Source organism: Lacerta agilis, chromosome 11 (genome assembly GCF_009819535.1).
Source record: "Lacerta agilis isolate rLacAgi1 chromosome 11, rLacAgi1.pri, whole genome shotgun sequence".
Lineage (NCBI taxonomy): Eukaryota > Metazoa > Chordata > Lepidosauria > Squamata > Lacertidae > Lacerta > Lacerta agilis.
The window spans coordinates 57,697,518-57,717,778 of record NC_046322.1 but is presented as its reverse complement, the minus strand read 5'-3'; the positions used below and the strand labels follow the sequence as shown (position 1 = coordinate 57,717,778).

At 44.2% G+C, this 20,261-nt stretch overlaps 1 protein-coding gene across 1 annotated transcript in view; it reads right to left on the bottom strand.

Moving 5' to 3' along the window:
- LOC117055240 (guanine nucleotide-binding protein G(q) subunit alpha) overlaps nucleotides 1–17,945 on the bottom strand; it is a 97,567-nt gene extending 79,622 nt beyond the window's left edge. Inside the window, exon 1 of the mRNA XM_033164684.1 lies at nucleotides 17,770–17,945. Within this exon, the coding sequence (XP_033020575.1) occupies nucleotides 17,770–17,905 (136 nt within the window). The 5' untranslated portion in view covers nucleotides 17,906–17,945. The remainder of the gene's footprint in view (nucleotides 1–17,769) is intronic.
- Between the last annotated feature and the right edge of the window lie 2,316 nt (nucleotides 17,946–20,261).

Below are 20,261 nucleotides of genomic sequence, written 5' to 3'. Positions count from 1 at the left end.
AGAAATGACAGAGTACCAGGAAACATTCCAAGAATACAGTAAGATGTGGCTGCTGTCAATGGATCACTCCTTTAGGTTTGCCATTTTAAAATTATGAAGTTATATTATAAGTATGTTAGAAAAAGAAAACTGTTCCAACAGATTAAAGCAGATTTAAAAGCTTCCACTGAGTATGCAAAACAAGGTCTACATGAAGCCCAACTAAAAAGCCCAAAGAATATGCAAATTGCTCAGCACATGTATATTCTCAAATGCATACTTGAGACTCCACACGTTAACACTTATTTTTCAAAACAACAATGAACTTTATTTCTTTATCAGTTACGAGTGGGATATCCACTGTGCTCTATCTTGTATAACAGAGATCTAGCCTTCAGCCTGCTTTTGTAACTGCAAGGATGGATTACTGCAGTGCATTAACTTGAAGACAAGTCAAAGACTGCAGCTGGTGCAGACAGAATGCCGCTGTTCCATGTTAGTGAAAGTATATTTGACCAGCACTAGAGAAACTGCACTGGCATTTCAAGGCCAAAAGTAAGTATTGGGTTTTATTTTTAAAACACTTAAGGGCCAAGGGCCTGCCTTGTGAGGAGATCACCTCTCCTTTTACAATCCACTCACTACCGCCAGTGAAGATTAACAGATAATGAGGAGCAGGTCCTTTTCCACAATAACCTCAAGGCTGTGGAATGGGTTGCTGGAGGAGGCTTGCCAATGTACTTAGGAAGCTGTGCAGATCTTATCCAGGGAAACGTCTGGAGTACGAGCTGCTAAGTAATCAAACAGTGCTTCTTGCTAACAGGCACCGGATTTTATTGCTACAGGCGGTAATAAAAACACACATGTTTATGACTGTTACGTATCCCATCTAGAGAAAGATGTGGTATCTGCAAAATAACTCTATATTTTATCATATATAAATACTTGGCTGGAATTATTTTTGAGGTATTATATTGAAATACTTTTCATTTACTTGGAAGTATGTGCCACTGAAAAATTGGGATTTATTTCTAAGTAGATATGCATAGAAATGGGCGTTAGATTCAGAGTATTTTTTGTACGATTTCTAAACTGCTCTGTTGATTGATAGTGCAACCAGGAAGTGGCACCCAGTTCCACTGTTGATGCGTAATCCAGAACTTCGGTTCAGTAAAGGGACACTCAGCCCTTGAAACATGAGGAAGGAAACTTTTATTGCTTCATAAATATGAAAAAGGCAGTCTGACACCCTTTTTATTCCAGATAACAAAGAAACAGGAAAATGAGCAAATACTGTTAGAAATCTGAGCTGTTAAAGAGAACTTCTAATTCAAAATCACTGTGGGGGGGGGGGGAGCCCGCACTTTTTAAAAAAATTCCAAAGGGTGTCAGAGTTAACGTTGGGGGTAATTTTCAATTATAAGATATTCAAAATGAAGAGAAAAATGTTAACATGTTGTGCAGCAAATGTATTTGACAAAAAATAAAAGAATGTCTAATGATCAGGAGGATGCTTCAAAACTTAACAGAAAACCATTAAGAGAAACCATATAAAAGCTCTTGAAATGAGTTGAGTACAGACACCTCTAGAGCATCAGACCAAAATAAGTACTGTAAATATATTGCACACTGGACTGCTTTATGGTCCTGATCTGGTGGACTTATTAAGATGGTTCACAGAAAACAAAAGATTCCACACAAGTATCAAGTCTAACAGTAGCTTCAGACATTACAGTCAGTGCAGCCATCTCAATATTCAAATGTCTTGCACTTCCAGTCTGTGGCAAAAGGAACGTGGACATGCAAGACTTGTAAGCTTTGGTTAAGCACATTAGTGTGAGAGCTTGTGCGTGTAGCAAAATCAAAAGTCACTCTAACTAGAAACAAACTGATCTATCATTTTCCCCTAAAGCATTCCTGGACAATACTCTGGACAATATTCTTTGACATTCTAACATACTAAATATAGTACTGGGTGCAAATTTGTGTCACTTGTTTCTTCAGGACTGGAAGACTATTTTAAATTGAAAGACAATGACATCACTTTTTGTTGTTGTTGATTCTATAAGTCAGGGACCTGGAATTTTTCCAAGGTTGCTTTTGGCACTCTCCCTGGTGCCAGTTCCTGGCAAATCGTATACAGTGGTACCCCGCAAGACGAATGCCTCGCACAACGAAAAACTCGCAAAACGAAAGGGTTTTGCGAGTTTTTAGTTGACTCGCGAGACGAATTCGTCTATGGCTCTTTTTCGCAAGACGAATTCGTCTGGCGAGGTACCACTGTAAGCACCGGAGCCTCGCCCCGCCGTGTTTTAAAGCTGCAGGGAGTGTTGCTGTTCGCTCCTTGCAGCTTTAAAACGCTGCGCGACGCGGATCCGGTGCGCGGGGGGCGGCGTCGGATCACGCACGGCCATCCTAAATGGCGGCGCGATCCCCCCCACCCCCCGGAGCCTTGCCCCGCCGTGTTTTAAAGCTGCAGGGAGTGCTGCTGTTCACTCCTTGCAGCTTTAAAACGCGGCGCGGCGCGGATCCGGTGCGCGGGGGGCGGCGTCGGATCGCGCACGGCCATCCAAAATGGCGGCGCGATCCCCCCCGCCCCCCGGAGCCTTGCCCCGCCGTGTTTTAAAGCTGCAGGGAGTGCTGCTGTTCGCTCCCTGTAGCTTTAAAACACGGCGCGGCGAGGCTCCGGTGACGGTCGGAAGGGCCCCCCGGACTTTTTTCCCCATAGGAACGCATTAATTAAATTTTAATGCGTTCCTATGGGAAACGGTGCCTCGCAAGACGAAATTTCCGCAAGACGAAAAGTCTTGCGGAACGAATTAATTTCGTCTTGCGAGGCACCACTGTACTAAGTGCCTAAGTTTAGGAAAGCATCTATGGGATTACACTGAATGAAGTCCAGGCCAGCCCAAACATAAGGTAAGGTGAGTGCATCTGCAACCAGTGGGAAAATGACACTGGTTTCAACGCCAATTTTCACCAAGATCTTGAGAGATCTCAGAGTACAAGCGATCTTACAAGATTTCTCACCAGAAATTAGCGCCAATCAGTGTTAGAAACCCAGATATATAAGCTAGGCCCCAAATGGCTCCTTAAACCAAGGTTACAGCTGCCAAAACAGAATGTCTAGTTGCCATTTTGGGGTAAGAGGGCTCTAAAGTCTTATTTTTCAAATGGTGGGCTGACTTTGATTGATTATCAGTTAAATTTCTGGCTAGTTCAGATGACAACCTTGAGCTAGGTTAAGAACTTGGAGAATTTAAAGAAGAAAAGCCATTTGATCCATGGACAGTCTACATATATATTGGCCTATTCCCACCTCTTTTTCTTAATGGTGAGTGCTGTTGCTCAGGCTGCACAGAAAAAGCATTTTGGTTCCTGAAATTCATTCCAATTGTGCAGAGAAAAATATAACTGATAGAATTCTGCAGGATGTGTTTCTAGTGTGTGAAAACAGTCCAGATCCAATGATCCCCAGGCATGCACCTCCAAATGGTGGAAATATCAGGAGCCACCCAGGCATCTTCACTTGGTTGCAAATTTTGAACACTGCTGCCAATGCCAACACCACGTTTCTGGAGTTGCAGCAGAGCAGGGTGGTACTTCCCAGGTAAAGGTAAAAGGCAAAGACTCCTGGACAGTTAGGTCCAGTCGAATTCGACTAAGGGGCATGGCACGGAACACCGTGATGAGTGGCAGAACGCATGGAAACACCATTTACCTTCCCACCAGAGTGGTACCTATTTATTTACTTGCGGCAGGAACTGGAACAAAGCAAACGGAAACTCACCCCGCTGTGCAGATTCCCGGGCTGCTCTCTTTGAGAGAGGCTTTGCCGACGGCCTCCCCTCCCCCCCCCATGGCGAAAAGAGGCAGATGCCGAGAGAGGGGAGGAAGAGGATGGAGAGGAGGGGGACCGAGAAGTGGGGCGAAGGGAGAGGAGGTAGGTTGCCATGAGTGGAGAGTCATGGTAGAGGGCAAAGGAGAAAAACTGCAGACGTCACCTGAGGAGTTTGGGATGGAGAGGAGACGGCTAGAAAAGGGGCCTGTGCTGCTTGGGGAGGGTGAGAAAAAAGTGGGGAGAAGGAAAGCCTCCCCAGCCTCTGCGGGAGGAGAGTGATCCCTGCAGAGGCTTGGGATGGAAGCTGCGCCCCACCAACCATATGGCTGGCGGGCGCGCAGCTTCCCTCCCAAGCCTCCGCAGGGATTGCTCTCCTCCCGAGGAGGCTGCGATTCAGAACATTTTTTTTCTTGTTTTCCTGCTCTAAAAACTAGGTGCATCTTATGGCGCGAAAAATATGCCGATTTGTTCTAGTTGGGTGTCAGGATCCAATTTTGTATGTGATTTATACTGATCAAAATATTGTTTTCATATTGTGATGACATTGTTGGAAACAAAGGTAATCTGATCTAAGTAAATATTAGGTGGCAACTAGGCCACTCATCTTACTCCAATCTTGAAATCAGCAATTCCACTCCTCTTCCTGTACCACATCTGGCAACAGTGCAGCAGGTGCTGGTGTAGTAGGGCTTACCTGGTCAATGCCCTGGACATAGCTGTTGACCACTTTTTTGATGACCCACAGAAGCAAGTCTGTAAATATCCTCTTAACCATTTTGAACTATATCCCTCCTAATCTTAGAGCTGGTGCTTACAAATATACTGTTTGTGGTATTGTATTTTACTCCTTCCGTGTCCATGGCAACTGTCAACTTGTGGTGACTCATTTGCTACGAACAAAAGCTGAGACTTTGCAGGCTATCTCTCAGTCCGCAGAAGCTTGTGTCAGAGTACATTTCAGTTTCTACTTGCAGAATGTAAGATAGATAACTCGCTCAGCAGGAACACACAACCAAAATGGGTTTTCAAGGGAAGGGGGGGGAAGCAGCTGCCACAACTGCATATTAGACAGACTGACACTTGGGTTTTTAAACAAAATCAACGTGCTTAAGAGCCTGTTAAAGTAACCTTCTGAATCTACCTATTAAGTTTCTAACGTGACTTTTATGTACAACTGATCTACGCATCTATACAGTCCCTCCTGTGACTGTCCCGCTTCAGAACAATGGAGGTGTCACAAACCTGAATCTCTTGCACATCAATTTTCTTCTGAAACTGGCCTGTGGTAATAATACTTTTTGTCTCAACCACTTGGTTGTGTGATGATTTCCCCAAATCAATGGCTTATATCCAGGGCTTTTTTTCTGCCGGAACTCATGAGAACTCAGTTCCAGCACCTCTCAGGTGGGCACTATTGCAATTACAAGAAGTGTCCGTGGTGAGTTCCGGCACCTCTTTTTTTAGACAAATAGCACTGCTTGTTTTCAAACTAGCACTAAGTCTCATGTTCCGTTAGCACAATGATTGATGCTTGGTGCAAGGGAAATTCAATCCCTTTCCCGGCCACGCACTCCCCCTGCAATCTGTTCCAGGGGCTCTCCCAACCCTCCACAGCAGACTTGGGGAGGCTGCAACAGGTCGAGGGGCAAGTTCCATTACATTGTGCTAACGGAACAAGGGTATTTGATACCACTAAATGCAATCCCTCTACCACTAAGTTAACACTGATCTCACACAGAACACACACAACTCCTACAGCAAAGGGGCAGAACACAGCTACATCCCATGCTAACATTTACAGGCTAAATATTGTGCATGTCAAATTTGCCAGGGACTAATTTTAGCAAAATTATAATTCTGCTTTATAAGCCTGGCATTTGATAATACAATACAGATTTTATTGTTATGGTTCTATATTTTGTTTTGTTGGTACAAAGTATACTGGCCATTGACCATAATAAAGAGATTGATGTAATCCTATTCATATTTACTCAGAAGTTGCACAGTGTGCGTATGATTACAACCTTAATATAAAAAATGCAAATACGGAAATTGGATCAGAACAGATGAACTACTTTACTTGCTGGAAAATTCTTCTTCTTAACCTCTACCTAGTTTTACAAGGCTGCTTCAACAGTCATCCTCCCTCAATTTCCTAGTCACAAGAACCCAAATGAATACAGATAGATACTACAGCTTTTATGTCCCATGACCTCATACACAAAATCAATCACTGTTTGTGATTTCTTGGCTCAAAAAAAATTGCCACACTGGATTTCTGTGGAAGGGGAAACCACTACTACACAAGAATTAAAGATCTCTGCTTTTGAAGTCTGCAAAATTGAACTTCCGTGATTGTTAGCCAAATAAATTACTATGGGCACCACATTAAAAAGTTACGCTGCATCATTAGATGTTCAAAACCACTGAAAAATCTTATTGTATTCAAGATGCATAAATTTAGGCAGGGTTGAGTAACCAATCTTTCTTTCCAGTATCCTGCGGGGCTGTCTGCATTCTATACCTTTACAGAACATTGTTTCCCTCAAAGCTTTTGTTTACCCCTCACAGAGTTACAGTCCCAAGCATCTCTTAACAAACTATAGTGCCCAGAATTCTTTGAGGGAAAGGTGGTGTCTCAAATGTGCTTTAAAGAAATAAGAGTGTATACAGCATCTCAGCTTCCCTACTTCTTATTGAACAGAGGCAAAGTCCATTTCTGTAGTATGTACTGCCAAGTGAGGGAATTATTCAAGGCCAGGGAGTAATGGAAAGCACTTCTCTGAACCAAGATATTGATTCCGCATTATTGTACAATACACATATTGGCGCCATTTTGAAAGAGGCACTCTTTGGCCTCCTGTGTTGCTAGCAGTTTTTTTTTTTTAAATATTACTCCTGTGGCTTAGTACACAGAAGGTTTTCAATGCTTGTCACGAATGCTAAATTTCTGGCCAACACTCAGTCATTATTTGTGGACTCCAGACTAACAGAACTATTTCTAGTTAATAGATATGATAAACAGAGGCTGAATTCAAATCAACAAGTCAAGCAAACCAAACAAACAAAGATACATGAATGAAAACCTGAAAGGCAGAAACCAAAGCCCAATAATTTATTTATAAAAACTTGAGTCACTGTATCTACCCCTAAATGGGAAAAGTAGCATACAACACAAAACAATATATTAATTTCAAAGGAGAGGTTAAAGCAGGGGTCCCCAAACTAAGGCCTGGGGGCCGGATGCAGCCCAATCGCCTTCTCAATCCGGCCTGTGGACAGTCCAGGAATCAACGTGTTTTTACATGAGCAGAATGTGTCCTTTTATTTAAAATGCATCTCTGGGTTATTTGTGGGGCATAGGAATTCGTTCATTTTTTTCCCTTCAAAATATAGTCTGGCCCCCCACAAGGTCTGAGAGACAGTGGACCGGCCCCCTGCTGAAAAGGTTTGCTGACCCCTGGGTTAAAGAAATATATTTCAAAGTTCCCCCCATTTGTTCCCACATTTCATAAAGACACTGCAAAAACCAAACATTACCACAGATCTCTCTATAAAAACAAAAACACAATATTTTCCCCATCATGTGGAACCTCTAAAAGATCTTTAGGCCTACCAAAAGAATTTGTTTTCTGACTCAGCTGTAATGAAATCCACTAGATTTCCAATTACAACAAAACAATTATCTGAATAATACCAGGTTCTTGAATATTCCATTATCAGCACCGCCAGAAGATCTCCATTTCCACTATTTGACTTTATCATCTCCGCATTAGCACCACTTCCAGTTCTCATGAAACAATTCCACTGAAAACAGCTTTTCATTTTTCAACAAACAAACCTAAATCTAAAGCTGCACATGGAAGTCTCTGCCAAAGGGAAATGCGGTTGAGTTAAAAAGAGTTGCGTATTTTGGGCATTTTTCAACCCCCACCCCAAGTTTGAGAGGTTAGAACAAAAACAAATCAAGGTATTATGGCATCCTTCCAACTTTTTGTGCTCAAATTCATTTTGGCCTTGTAAGTCAGTAGTCACCCTAAGGAAACCTTTTGTTTGACTTCCTGGCTGACACCAGTTTACCCAGAAATGTGGGAATAGCTTTAAGTGTTCTATTCTTCTATTCTCACAGCATAAAAAAGAAAATTGTTGCTGAGATTGCAAACTGGAGGCCTTAAGAGGTTCCCCCATCCCCATGGCAGAAGTACCAACAGAGTTGATGGGGGAAAGAGGAAAGAGCAGTTCCTAACTCAAGTGCATATTTCTCACCCAATGTGCAGGCTATAGTCAGATAACCCCCACCCCTGTCTGCCCCCTTTGCTGATTAGGTAAAATATACACACTATTTCTTTATGTAATACCACAGTAAAATAGTTTTGCTTCATACTAAGCTACTGGCAAGCAGCTCAGACATACTGCAAAGCATGAGAGTGAGCCATCTCAGCCACTGAAATGATGATCCTATGTGGACCCTAATGGACCCTATATAGAGCATTCTGATGCTGTACTATATTTATTTGACATTTAACATTGTTGAGTGCACAGAAAAATGCCAGCCTTTCTACAATGCAACTTAAAACAGACATTGAAGTACAGAATATCAATGAAACAGCATTCAGATAAAATCATCACAGGGCACGCACAAGCTTCAGATCCATTCAAACTGAAGCTTCATTTCTGTTCAAACTAACTAAAGATGTAGGGACTAACTGAGGAGGGGGTGAGCCATGTACTCCTTGGAGGAAAAGGTGGCATATAAATGCAATAAATGAGCTCTTCTGCTTACCTGCTTAAGAAAGCTAGAGGGGGCACCCAGGTGGAGCTGTCAGTCACCAATCTGACACCAACCTGAGATCTATCTCCACGTGCTTGCAACGGGACCTGCACCAGTCACAAAACGCACCAGGCTAATTTCTAACATTACTTATATATCAGAGTTTCTAACACTGTGCGCTATGCTTATAGACAACAATGCATATAGACAAGTCATAACTGTTTCATTTTTCATGTCCCAATGAAATATGAAGGGTATGAAGGATAAGGGCAGGTAGCAGAGGCAAGTATGTGGTAGTGCACTGCAGAAATAACCTTTCCCCTGTGCAACTGTAAGCGCTAGGAATGCTGCCCTTTTGTCCCCTACCAACAGCTGAGGTTTCATTTCTGCCACTTTTCAGGAAAGCAGTTTGTTCCCTAGTTCCCTCCATAGCTACGAGGTCTAGAAAATTCTCACCGAGATGAAAGCCTGGCCATACTGAATCGTGTACCAGGTTAAATTCCACCGAGGGAGACGGGAGAGAGCATAAGAGCCTGCTAGATCAGGCCAATGGCCCATATAGTGTAGCATCCTGTTCTCACAGTGGCCAACCAGACGCCTATGGGAAGTCCTCAAGAAGATCCCAAGAACCATGAACTCACTCATGTTCTCTTATAATGGCAATGGTGCCCACCTGAGATGTGCCAGAAAAGAGTTCCTGTGAGTTCCAGCTGAAAAAAGCCCTGCATATTCCAAAAGGTGTTTTTAAGGTGCCAAAGAATTGCCTCTTTAAAAAGGAAGATGGGACCAGATAGAGGGCCTTCTCGGTGGTAGCACCCTCCTGTCAGATGTCAAGGAGATAAAGAATGACACAACTAATTTAGAAGACATCTGAAGGCAGCCCTGTATCGGGAAGTTTTTAACATTTGGTGTTTTCTTATGTTTTTTTATTCTACTGGAAGCCGCCCAGAATGGCTGGGGCAACCCAGTCAGGTGGGCGGGGTACAAATAGTTGTTGTTCTTGCTCCTGCTGCTATCATCATCATCATCATCATCCTGCCCACAACAGTTTAAGATTCCACTCATGTTTTACCACTCTGATTAGCACACAGAAGTAATATACTATTTTCGATGCATGTTGTCATATTTTACTACATCAAGCAGCAATTTAGGCACACTCATTTTATTACTACTATTATTATTATTTACATGTGCATACTCAAGCACATGCTGCAAAAAACAACATGGGAATTTAGTATCAAATGCAGAAGAACCATGAAGGTATGTGCGTATTTATTTTACATTTATATCCCAACCTTCCTCCCAAAGGAGCCCAGAGAGGCAGTGAGCAGCTATCCCATAAAACGGTTTACTAAACATGCAAAGACTAACCTCCAAACTACTGACTTTTCCAAATATTAAGCATGTAATTGCCTGAAAACCCAAGGTTTGTGTGATTTAAATTTAATGTTCAGTGGGGATATTTGCCATTCACTTTTTTTTTATGATGAAAGCACCTTAATATAATACTTAAATAGCTCCTGGCTTGGCTTTAATAGGAAATTATAAATGCTATGTTTATAGCAAGAATACCAAGGTGATAGAGCCTAGAATATAAAAAATAAAATCTTTGTTACGTTAAAAGTATTTGTTTAAAGTGTACTCTTTTTCAAAATAAAACTGAGCAGCATGATAAATTTCTTATTAAAATGAAATAAATCTCAGTGGAAAATATTAGGTGATGCTTGCTCACTGCCATGGCATCGAAGTATATAGTTTCAGCCGCTTTTTTATGTCTGTTTGTTCTTTTAAATCAGAACTCTGTTAGTCTGAATATAACAGGGATTTCTCTCTCTCTCTCTCTCTCTGGTTCAGAGTCCTAAAGCCTAATACAGTGGTACCCTGTGTTGCACCATTAAGAAAAAGTGGTAGGAATAGGCCAATATATATGTAGACTGTCCATGGATCAAATGGCTTTTCTTCTTTAAATTCTCCAAGTTCTTAACCTAGCTCAAGGTTGTCATCTGAAATAGCCAGATTTTTAACTGATAATCAATCACAGTCAGCCCACCATTTGAAAAATAAGACTTTAGAACCCTCTTACCCCAAAATAGCAACTAGACATTCTGTTTTGGCAGCTGTAACCTTGGTTTAAGGAGCCATTTGGGGCCTAGCTTATATATCTGGGTTTCTAACACTGCACGTCTGTTCCCAACAGTCAGCAAGAAGGGAAAGTTGTGAGGAAAAGAGATGAGCGCACTACCCATGAAGGATCTCACAACTGCTACACATTGTTAGGGTATTCAGTTGTGGAGATATGGAAGTTTTTTGTGCAGAAACCCAAAATGAAAGAAGTTATTTCCAAATCTATTATATTCCCACATATACCGGTAAACTGCTATACAATTTAGCAGCTCCCAGTCACCCCCAAATGATTTCATACTTCTAAAGTGTGCCACTATTTTCTGTATACAGTGGACCTCCGGTTACGAACTTAATCTGTTCCGGAGGTCCATTCATAACCGGAAACCGCTCGTAACATGAGTTGTGCTTCCGCTAATGGCGCCTTCCGCTGCTGCTGCGCCACCAGAGCGTGATTTCCGCTCACATCCCGGGGCAAGGTTCGCAATAAGGGGCATCTACTTCTGGGTTAGCAGAGCACATAACCCAAAGAATTTGTAAGGGGGACAGTTTGCAACATGAGGTACCACTGTATAAAGTGATGCAATGATTAGGGGCAGAGAGATGTGGCTTATGTGAAAAGTGTTAATCTACTAATTAACTGTGCCTTGACATCTACCACATACATTCATATCTTAGGCAAATTCTGAAGAGTGACCCAGTTCAGGTCATGCCTGACATGGTGATCTAGGTGCCAAATGAGTTTTTCACCCAGAGGCACAATATCTAAACTACCCAAAGTATCTAACAACAACTCCTTCTGACCAAGCACCGTGAAACCTATGTGCAATTCCCATATATTTCCACGTGGGTTGCATGTAAATTCCTTGCATACTGTGTTTCCCAACTTGTATCTCTGGCTACCAAAAGCTCAGCTGCACCTATTCAAATCATAAAATGAAAATGTAAACCAAACAGCAGTTTGGTTGAAATGCCGTAGAATTGAAACTGCCAAGTTATGACACTTACCATAATTATTGTCCAATTTTTCTAACTTTTTCCCTCTTAAACTAAGTTTTACTTAGAGCAGACCTACTGCAACTGTCGGGCTTAATTTATGGCCATGTTCAGTAATTTCAATGGGTCTATACTCTGAGTAAAACCTAACTGAATGCCACCCTATGCAACTATAACTGCTGGTTTAAAAGGCCAAATGCCACACATAGTATAGGAACAGGCAAGAAATCTAGTTTCTACATAGAAGAGAATATATGCCCTTCAGTTGGATAAATATCCAAAGAGAAATAGAAATTAGGACTAAGTGGCAAAGACATTCCTATTTCTCTACCACAATCATTTACGAAGTATTTTGTACATGAGAGGAGCCGCACTGGATCAGACCAAAGGTCCGTGTAGTCCAGCATCCTGTTTTCCCACAGTAACCAACCAGACGCCTGCTTACAAGCAGAGCACAAAGGCAATTGGTGGAAATACAGCTAATTTGACATATGTAATATGGTGCTATTAAATTCAAAGGGGTCATTCAAAACTAAAAGTTTCTAGCTCAAACAGTTATAAAGGAAATTAAATAGTGTGTCCCAATGATACTAGTGTTTTCAACTGAAGAATTCTGTTCTGCAAATTTTCAGTAATGGAACTATGACCCCCTACTCCTATTTTAATCTAGCGTTTATTATGGGGGGAACCCCTGCTGAGAATGCTATTGTTCAAAATTTACCAGCTATTAACAACTCTGGAAGATACAGAAGGCAATTAGTTTAAGGAAATATGGGAATAAATGTAGACAATAACAATTAAAGAATTGTGTTTGACCATCAGTATGCACTAAAAGGCTCTGAATACCTTCCTTTTAGATCAGGTAAGAGAGAACCATTATAAGATGGTGTTTCAGTACATTCTAGCACTTGACAGAAGCATTGCACGTTGGAAATATATACAAATTAAGGCTGACGTTTTGTTGGAATTCTCTTCTAGTCACTGATTTTACTTAGTTATTCAGACAAAATAATTTAGGTTTACCACAAACTAACTTTGAACCCAATAACAGTAGCATATACCATATTTTTTCATGTATTAGACAAGGTTTTCTGACTTAAAAATCGTGTCAAAAAGCTGGGGTCATCTAATACACGGATAGTGGCATGGGGGGGACAAGCGGCGCACCCGCCAGCCAGCCAGTTGGCGGGAGCGCAACTTCCCCCAATGCCGCTGCGCACGGTAAACGATCTAGGGAGTGTTTCCTGCCCACAGCTGCATGGGGGGAGAAGCTCAACTTTGGGCCATCTCCCCTAATTTTCTTAAAATTGAGTCCCCAAAGGTCTTGTAGATGTAAAAATACGGTAAATTAGGTAACAAGAAATGGTGGGATGCACTGGCCTTTTGTAAAGAGAATGGCTGGTTCTACTTGAATTAGAGGACCACATTCTTTTTATTTTGTGATAACCCCTTAGTTATTATTTTTGAATGGTTATGTCATTATTTGCCTAGAATTTGGGTGTGGTGGGGGTGGGGCTGAGGTTTATGCATTCATTACGAGGTCTCTTACCCTTTTTCCTATAATTTGAGAAGATATGGAGACTGGAAGAAAAGTTTTTAAATGACAATATCTGAGAGACTATGAGAAACAGATCCCTTTTATTATTTTCATGAAGGCAAGTTACAATTTGAATATAACATGCACAAGACTTGCAATACAATATGAAAAACTGTAGAGCATTTATTTGCAGAATGATAATCCAGAGAGAGAGAAACGTCATTGCAGTGAAAATTGAGCCCTGTCAACATCTAATGTTAGTCATTTGATGCTTAAAAGAAAGAGCTCAGTTTTGTGATTTTTCCTTGCCTAGCCACCAGGAAGCAATTTTTACTTCTTGCATACCACCAAGCAAATGGCTATTATGTAGAATTTGCAACCTTGCAACAACAAACTCAATTGTTTGCAACACATATACCACACATAGGATACTGGTGGTCTTCCATCCAGGCTCTTGCATCCATACTAGCTTCACCACCAGGTGTTCACAAGACCATTGTTCTGAGGTGCCTGATCTCACAGACATAATTACTTAAACATCCAAACACCTTCTAAAATATGAAGCACTTCATTTCAAATCATCTTTCCATAATGTATTGCAAAATCCGCCTCTCATAAATTACTGAAACACATTATATGTGGGGCTGCCTCTGCAGACAGTTTGGAAACTTCAGCTGGTGCAGAATTCAGTGGTCAAGTTGTTCACTGGGACAAGACACGTGGAGCACATAATGCCTATCCTGGCCTAATTGCACTGACTGCCAATTAGTTTCTAGTTTTGCCCTATAAAGCCTTAAACGACTCAGGACCACAATACTTCAAGACCACCTCTACCCACATGAACCAACCCCAAACCTGTGATCATCATCTGCCAGGGACTAATAGGGCTCTGAAGTGTGTGTGTGGAGGAGACAAGGGGCCAGGAGAGTGACTCAGAAGAGAGGGTCAGCAATTTATGGGGTTTGGTGCCACCTGCAAAGCCAGGGCAGGAGTAGGAGGAAGGATCAGGGCAGTCCAACATGGAGGGTGGCACATGGGTGTAGCCAAGGGGGAGCAGGGAGGGGCAGCTGGTCCTCCCCCAAAACAATAGAAATCAATACATAGGAAATTGAGGTTCTGCCCCCCCCCACAAAAATTCTGGCTATGCCCATGGGGTGGCATACAGGATATGGCGGAGGAGAAAGAGTGTGCTGTGTGCCAGCCAGACAGTGTATATGTCAGCTGCCATCTTGATACCCAAGCATCTTCACTTGGACGCAAGTAGCTGATAGTCAGGTGCAAAATGCGCCTAGCTAAGTTCCAACACTGCTCCCTCGCAAAAGGTCCGAAGGGCAGCAACACAAGAATGGGCCTTTTCTTCAGTGACTCCTCACTTGTAGAATGCTCTCTCCAGGGAGGCTTTCCTAGCACCTTTGTTACATACCTTGAGGTTCCAGGCAAAAAGATTCCACTCGTCCCAGGACTTCTATGGCCTTTTAAACTGTGAAAGGGGTGTTGGGAGTGTTGCTATTGTTTATTACTATGGCATGTATTTTTGTGTTTTATATTGTAAACCGCCCTGTGATCCTCAGATGAAGGGAAGCATAGAAATTTAATAAATAAACCATAACAGAAAATAATTAGACGCATTTAAAGATATACTACTGATATAGATATATTTTTTAAAAGATGGAACTGGCAATAAAACAGCTATACAAGCCAAAGGTTTCTGACGAAATGCAGTAAACAAAAGACATCACTGTATTTTGAGCTAACTCTTCAATACCAAACTGAATGCTTCTGGTCAGTCTGACACCTCAATCCTAAAAATATTTACTTAAATGTAAGTAAGTCTCAACAAAATCGAAAATTCTTTCTAGTAGCACCTTAGAGACCAACTGAGTTTGTTCCTGGTATGAGCTTTCGTGTGCATGCACACTTCTTCAGAAGTAAGTAAGTCTCATTGTTTCTGAATGGCAAATTCAGTTGTATCAAAATATTACTGAAAGTTTGCAGATGCTGCAAAAATAAATCCAGCAAGAAAAAGTTAATTTCTCACATCTTTGATGGTTTATTGTCTTAACTTTCACAGAAAGGGTGATCAATCTCAGAGAGGTCCATTTGTCTTTGAATGAATGCATTGCACAATGCTAAATCTCGTTGCTATTCATAGATAAACATCATAGTCATAGATTTCAACTACATCTGTGAAACCACCAGTTTGCTAAATATACTAAGCCCTGCAGTAGATCAATTCATTTCAGGAAAGCTTGTTTAGAGAGTGTAGTGCTCAGCAGGAGCATCTGGTGAACAGTGCATCTGTTAGTTAGACATGAGTAAGAAAGAGGAAAACTAATGTTTTCAAAGAATTTTGCAGTATATTCTCACTGTAGGACATCTATTTTTTCATATATAATAAACTTACACTGGGCAAACCATGCAAGTTTTCAGATAAGCCATACTACTACTACAAACTCCCATTTTAAACTAGCACGGCATTGCTATATAGATAATGTGAGAACCCAAAAAAAATCCTAATGTTCACCAACACTGAAATACAAACAACAGTATTTATATATTGAACCACCTATTGCATAAGCAAATTATTACAAGGATCTGATCGTGCTTTCTATCACAAATAGCATGTACATGGGTTAATTTATTTGCATATGTAAACCACATGTTTGCAGTGTCCTAAATCTCAAAATCCACACTTTTCAAAATCTACATTTCCTCCAATTTCAGGTCATGCCTAACTCCATCTATATGATAACTCCATCTACGATTGCAGTTTATATGATACTTAAGTCAAATATAGCAACAACGTGCTATAAATGTTTTCAAATTATAACTCAGTCTCTTTACAACAGCACACCCACCCACATTATTTTCTAATCCACCTCCCATGAAGCACTGAATAATAACCCAAATACATGGAGGTCAAAAAGTATGGGTCCTTTTCTTTTCAGAACTATGTTCTTTTCCACATTCACTACCACACATCAGACATTAGATAAGAACAAAATGGATATGTGTACATGGCTATGCAATCACTGACTATAAAGTTTATTGTTTTCCTAATTGCGAATCAATTTTACTGAATCTTGAAACAAGCTGTATCCTAGATTCAATTGCTTCTTCTATGTATAAAGCAGAGAAGGGCTTCAATAAAGCAATAATCCATTCATGCTTTTCACACATGGTAGCCAGTTTTATAACACCACACCTTCTCAACTAACAGTGCTGCTGCAGTCCCACAAAACCTGAACAGTCCAGATTTTCACAGTCGTGAAGCAGCACAGATATTGTGTGAATAGTTTCATTTATACTTCTATATACTGCCCTGGAATCTTCTGACGAAGAGCGCTGTGACAAGAGGGTGCAAGCCCTCTCCATACCTGCCAAAATAGGACAACTTGCAAGGCAAAGGCTGTTAAAGAATTTTCGATTTTGTTCTAAATCATTCTAATTCATCTCGCTTTAAGCGCATTTGGTGTCAAGCCAGAAGCTCCACAGGGAAAGCCAGCCATTCACAGGCACACAAGGTGTGGGTGGATGCAGAGCCAGGCAATTAAAGCCAACCTGCCATCCCAAGTGTGGCCACCCTTTCTTTAAGAGCAAAAGGCAAAACTACGGGGCAGGCAGGGAAAGAGGAGTCACTCTATGCCCCCAAGGCGGAGGACGCTCCCAACAATGCAGATGTTAAGCCCTGTCAACATCAATCCTGGAAGGCAACTCCTCCCGCTCACCTCCTCGTTTTCCTTCAGCTTTGTTGACAGGTTCTTTCCCTCGCCGCCGCCCCCCTCCCAAAAAAAAAAAACCACGCATTTGCCATCGATCTCAGTCGCCGTCTCTCTCCCGCTCCCCTCCCCCCCATTCTTCATCCACCCGCACCCCCGGCTTCCCTTTCGCCCACTCCACACGGAGCCACCCCCCAGGAACCCAGAAGTAGCCATTCGCCCCGCTACACGCGTCTGATTTGCACAGGGAGAGAGGGACAGACATGCATGTGGAAGGTAGCAAAGGGGTGCCGCACGCCTTTTCTCCATGATCACCCCCCCCCCGGAATGAGCATCATCGATGGACGCTCGCAAAGCGCCCGTTGGGAAAGGGAAGCAGGAAGGGGGAGGGAACTCGAGTTTGGCTTGTCTCCTTCTCTCTTCCCCCCCCCCCCCGGTCTCTTGCACACACCTTCCCCACCACCAGGATCTGATTTCCTACAGCAGGGGCAGCGGGCTGGTTTACCACACAACGGTACGGAACAATAAATCCCAAAATGTGCACCAGCACCAGCAACACCGCCCCCCCCCCCGTGTGGCGCGCTCGCTCACGCGTCTCAGACACACACCCCAAAGTGGGGGGCATTTCCTCTATGGCTCCGCGCAGATCGCCAATCTGCAGGCACAGAGACGCCGTCATCCGCTGCTGTGTGGGAGGAAAAAGCAATGGAGGAGGAGCGGCGAGGGGGGGGGAGGCATTCGGGGGGGGGGCAGCAGCAGCAGCCGCCCAGGGATGGGGCGAAGGGCGCCGACGGTCCAGACTTACCCAGCAGCAGCAGCTTGAGCTCCCGGCGGGCGTCCCGCTTGTCCCGCTTGAGCTGCCTCTCGATCTCGTCGTTGATCCGGCGCGCTTCCTTGGCTTCCTCGCTCAGGCAGCACGCCATGATGGACTCCAGAGTCATTCTTCCTAACTGGTTGAGGCACAGCCCCCACCCCCACCCCGAAAACACGCACGCCCCGCGCGACACAAAGCCACGAACGCAAGAAGAAGGAGAAGAAGAAAGCCCAGCTGCCGCTGCCGCCTCTGCCGCTGCTCTCGATCTGCGAGCACCCCGCCTGCGCCGCCGCCGCCGCCTCTCCGCCTCCGCCTCACTCCCGGGAAGAGCAGAGCAAGGCGAGCCCAGCGAGAGACCTCGCCGCCGCCGACACGCGGAGACGCGCGCTCACACACATCCACCACGCGCACCCCACCTCTCCGGCCGTCGGCGAGCACAGCCTTCCTCGCCGCCGCCGCCGCCCCCCGACGCCGCCTCTGGATACACGCGCGGCTCTCCCCCCCCCCCCACTCCTCCTCCTCCTCCTCCTCCTCCTCCTCTCCCGATCATGCACCAAACAGGGGAAACATCCAGCCGGGGGAAGCAGCGGCAGCGGCAGTGGCAGCAAGAGAAAGGAAAAGACCGTCGTGGGGAAGCAGCAACACCCTCTTTGTCCGCCCCGCCGCCGACCTCTTCCTCCTCCTCCCAATGGCACCCCCTCTAAGCTGCCTCACCCCGACGTGCCCTTCCCGCCTGCGGCTGGCAAAGCGAAGCGCTACGGAGCCTCCCCCGAGCGCCACACACACATTTGCAGCGCCCACCCCGCCTTCCCCTCGCCCCAGCCTGCGTTGAGAAGCCGCCCGAGGTTGTCCGCGCGGGGCGGGGTCGGCAAGGGCCGGAACCCGCTGGAGCCTCCGGGGGGCTCTCCGAAGCTCCTCGGCAGTGGGGCTCCCTCCCCGGGGCCCAGGGCGGCTCTGGCCGCTGGTCTGGCCAGGGAGGAGCAGCTCTTCCTTTCTCGGTGCCGCCTTTCCCTTGCTGTAAGAAAATGGGGGTGGGCACGGAGCGGGAGGGAGGAAGGGAAAGAAGGCCGGCCGGCCGTCTGTCTGTCTGTGGTGCCTGCACGATGTGTGTCGCCAGCCTGACTTGAGCGGCTCGGCTCCCCGGGCGTGGTAAGGCAGAAATATGGCGGACCTTTTCTCTCGCTTGCTGCTCTGCGCGCACCACGCTCCCCTCCGCCCCGAAACGAAATCCCAGGAAAGTAATAAAAAATACCCTTCGGATCCACTGCGCTGCCTTTATACTGCAACGCAGCAGCAATAACAGCGTGAGGAACAAGCCGTTTCCCCCACCGCACCCCGCTACTTAAATGGCCGCGAGGAACACGGTCTCGTTTTATCGGTCCTCTAGGGCAGGGCTGCTATTGTTGTTAATTGGGCCCCCAGCACCACCTTCGTCTGTTTCTTTCCCCGCCAGCTCCACCAGATGACATTTTATGGCGAGCCTCTTATTTTTAGAAGGATCAACGACACTTGGGGGAAAGCGGGGCCATGAGAGGCTGAGATGAAGGGGTGGCGACCTCACTGTCTAAGAAATGTTATGTCTGGGGTTGGGGCTTATGCCTGAGGCTTAGCCGCAGCTCCCAGATACCCAACAGGAATTAAGATACTTCTATTGGCTTACTTGCTGGGACTAAGTAAATAGCATATTTTATCATATTTCAGGGCAGGAATGGGGCTTATTTTGTGTGCATCATTCCACTTGCCAAATGGCAGAGTTGACCCAGACAATTTGCGTGTGTGCCATTTCCCCCCATCAGGACCGTTTGTCAGGGCTTCAGATTACTGCCAGTGAGTTAGGGTTGCCAAGTGCACAGTTGGGTTAGGTGCTTACCTGCTCTCTTTTACCACCAGCTGCCTCTGGACTTGAGCCCAAAGAAATCATAGGCATTGGGCAGAGACTGGACCGCTTGTTTGCCAAAAAACCATCCTTTGAGAATAGGGTTGCCCTTTTAGCTTTAACAACAGCTTGATCTGTTTTCACAACATGGAGAAAGGCACAGTTACTGGTTGAGGGGCTGGCAACCCTATGTGAGAGGGTAAACCGTGAGGATTTCATTGAGGCTTATATTGAGTAAATAAGTACAGAAAACCAATCTTGGGGAGGGGGGGAGGTTCCTACCACGTGGCAATTGGCAGTGCCCTTAAAAAAATACATAGTGCTTGGCTGAAATATGTAACTTGAGCAATGTGAGACTAGTGCTCATGGAGTAGCCAAATGTGCTTGGCATTATAGACAAATATATAACGGTTATGCCTGGGTGTTGCAGAGACCAATGTGCCAAATATTTAAATAACCATACCTATTATTTTTGTTGGCTTATTTATTCCGGTATATATCAGTCTGAGCATCTCTAAGGCATTAGTAAGATGAGAAGTAAACTCATTCATTTATATTGTTTTTTCCATATGCTGTACATTCCTGGCAACACCTACCATAAATATAA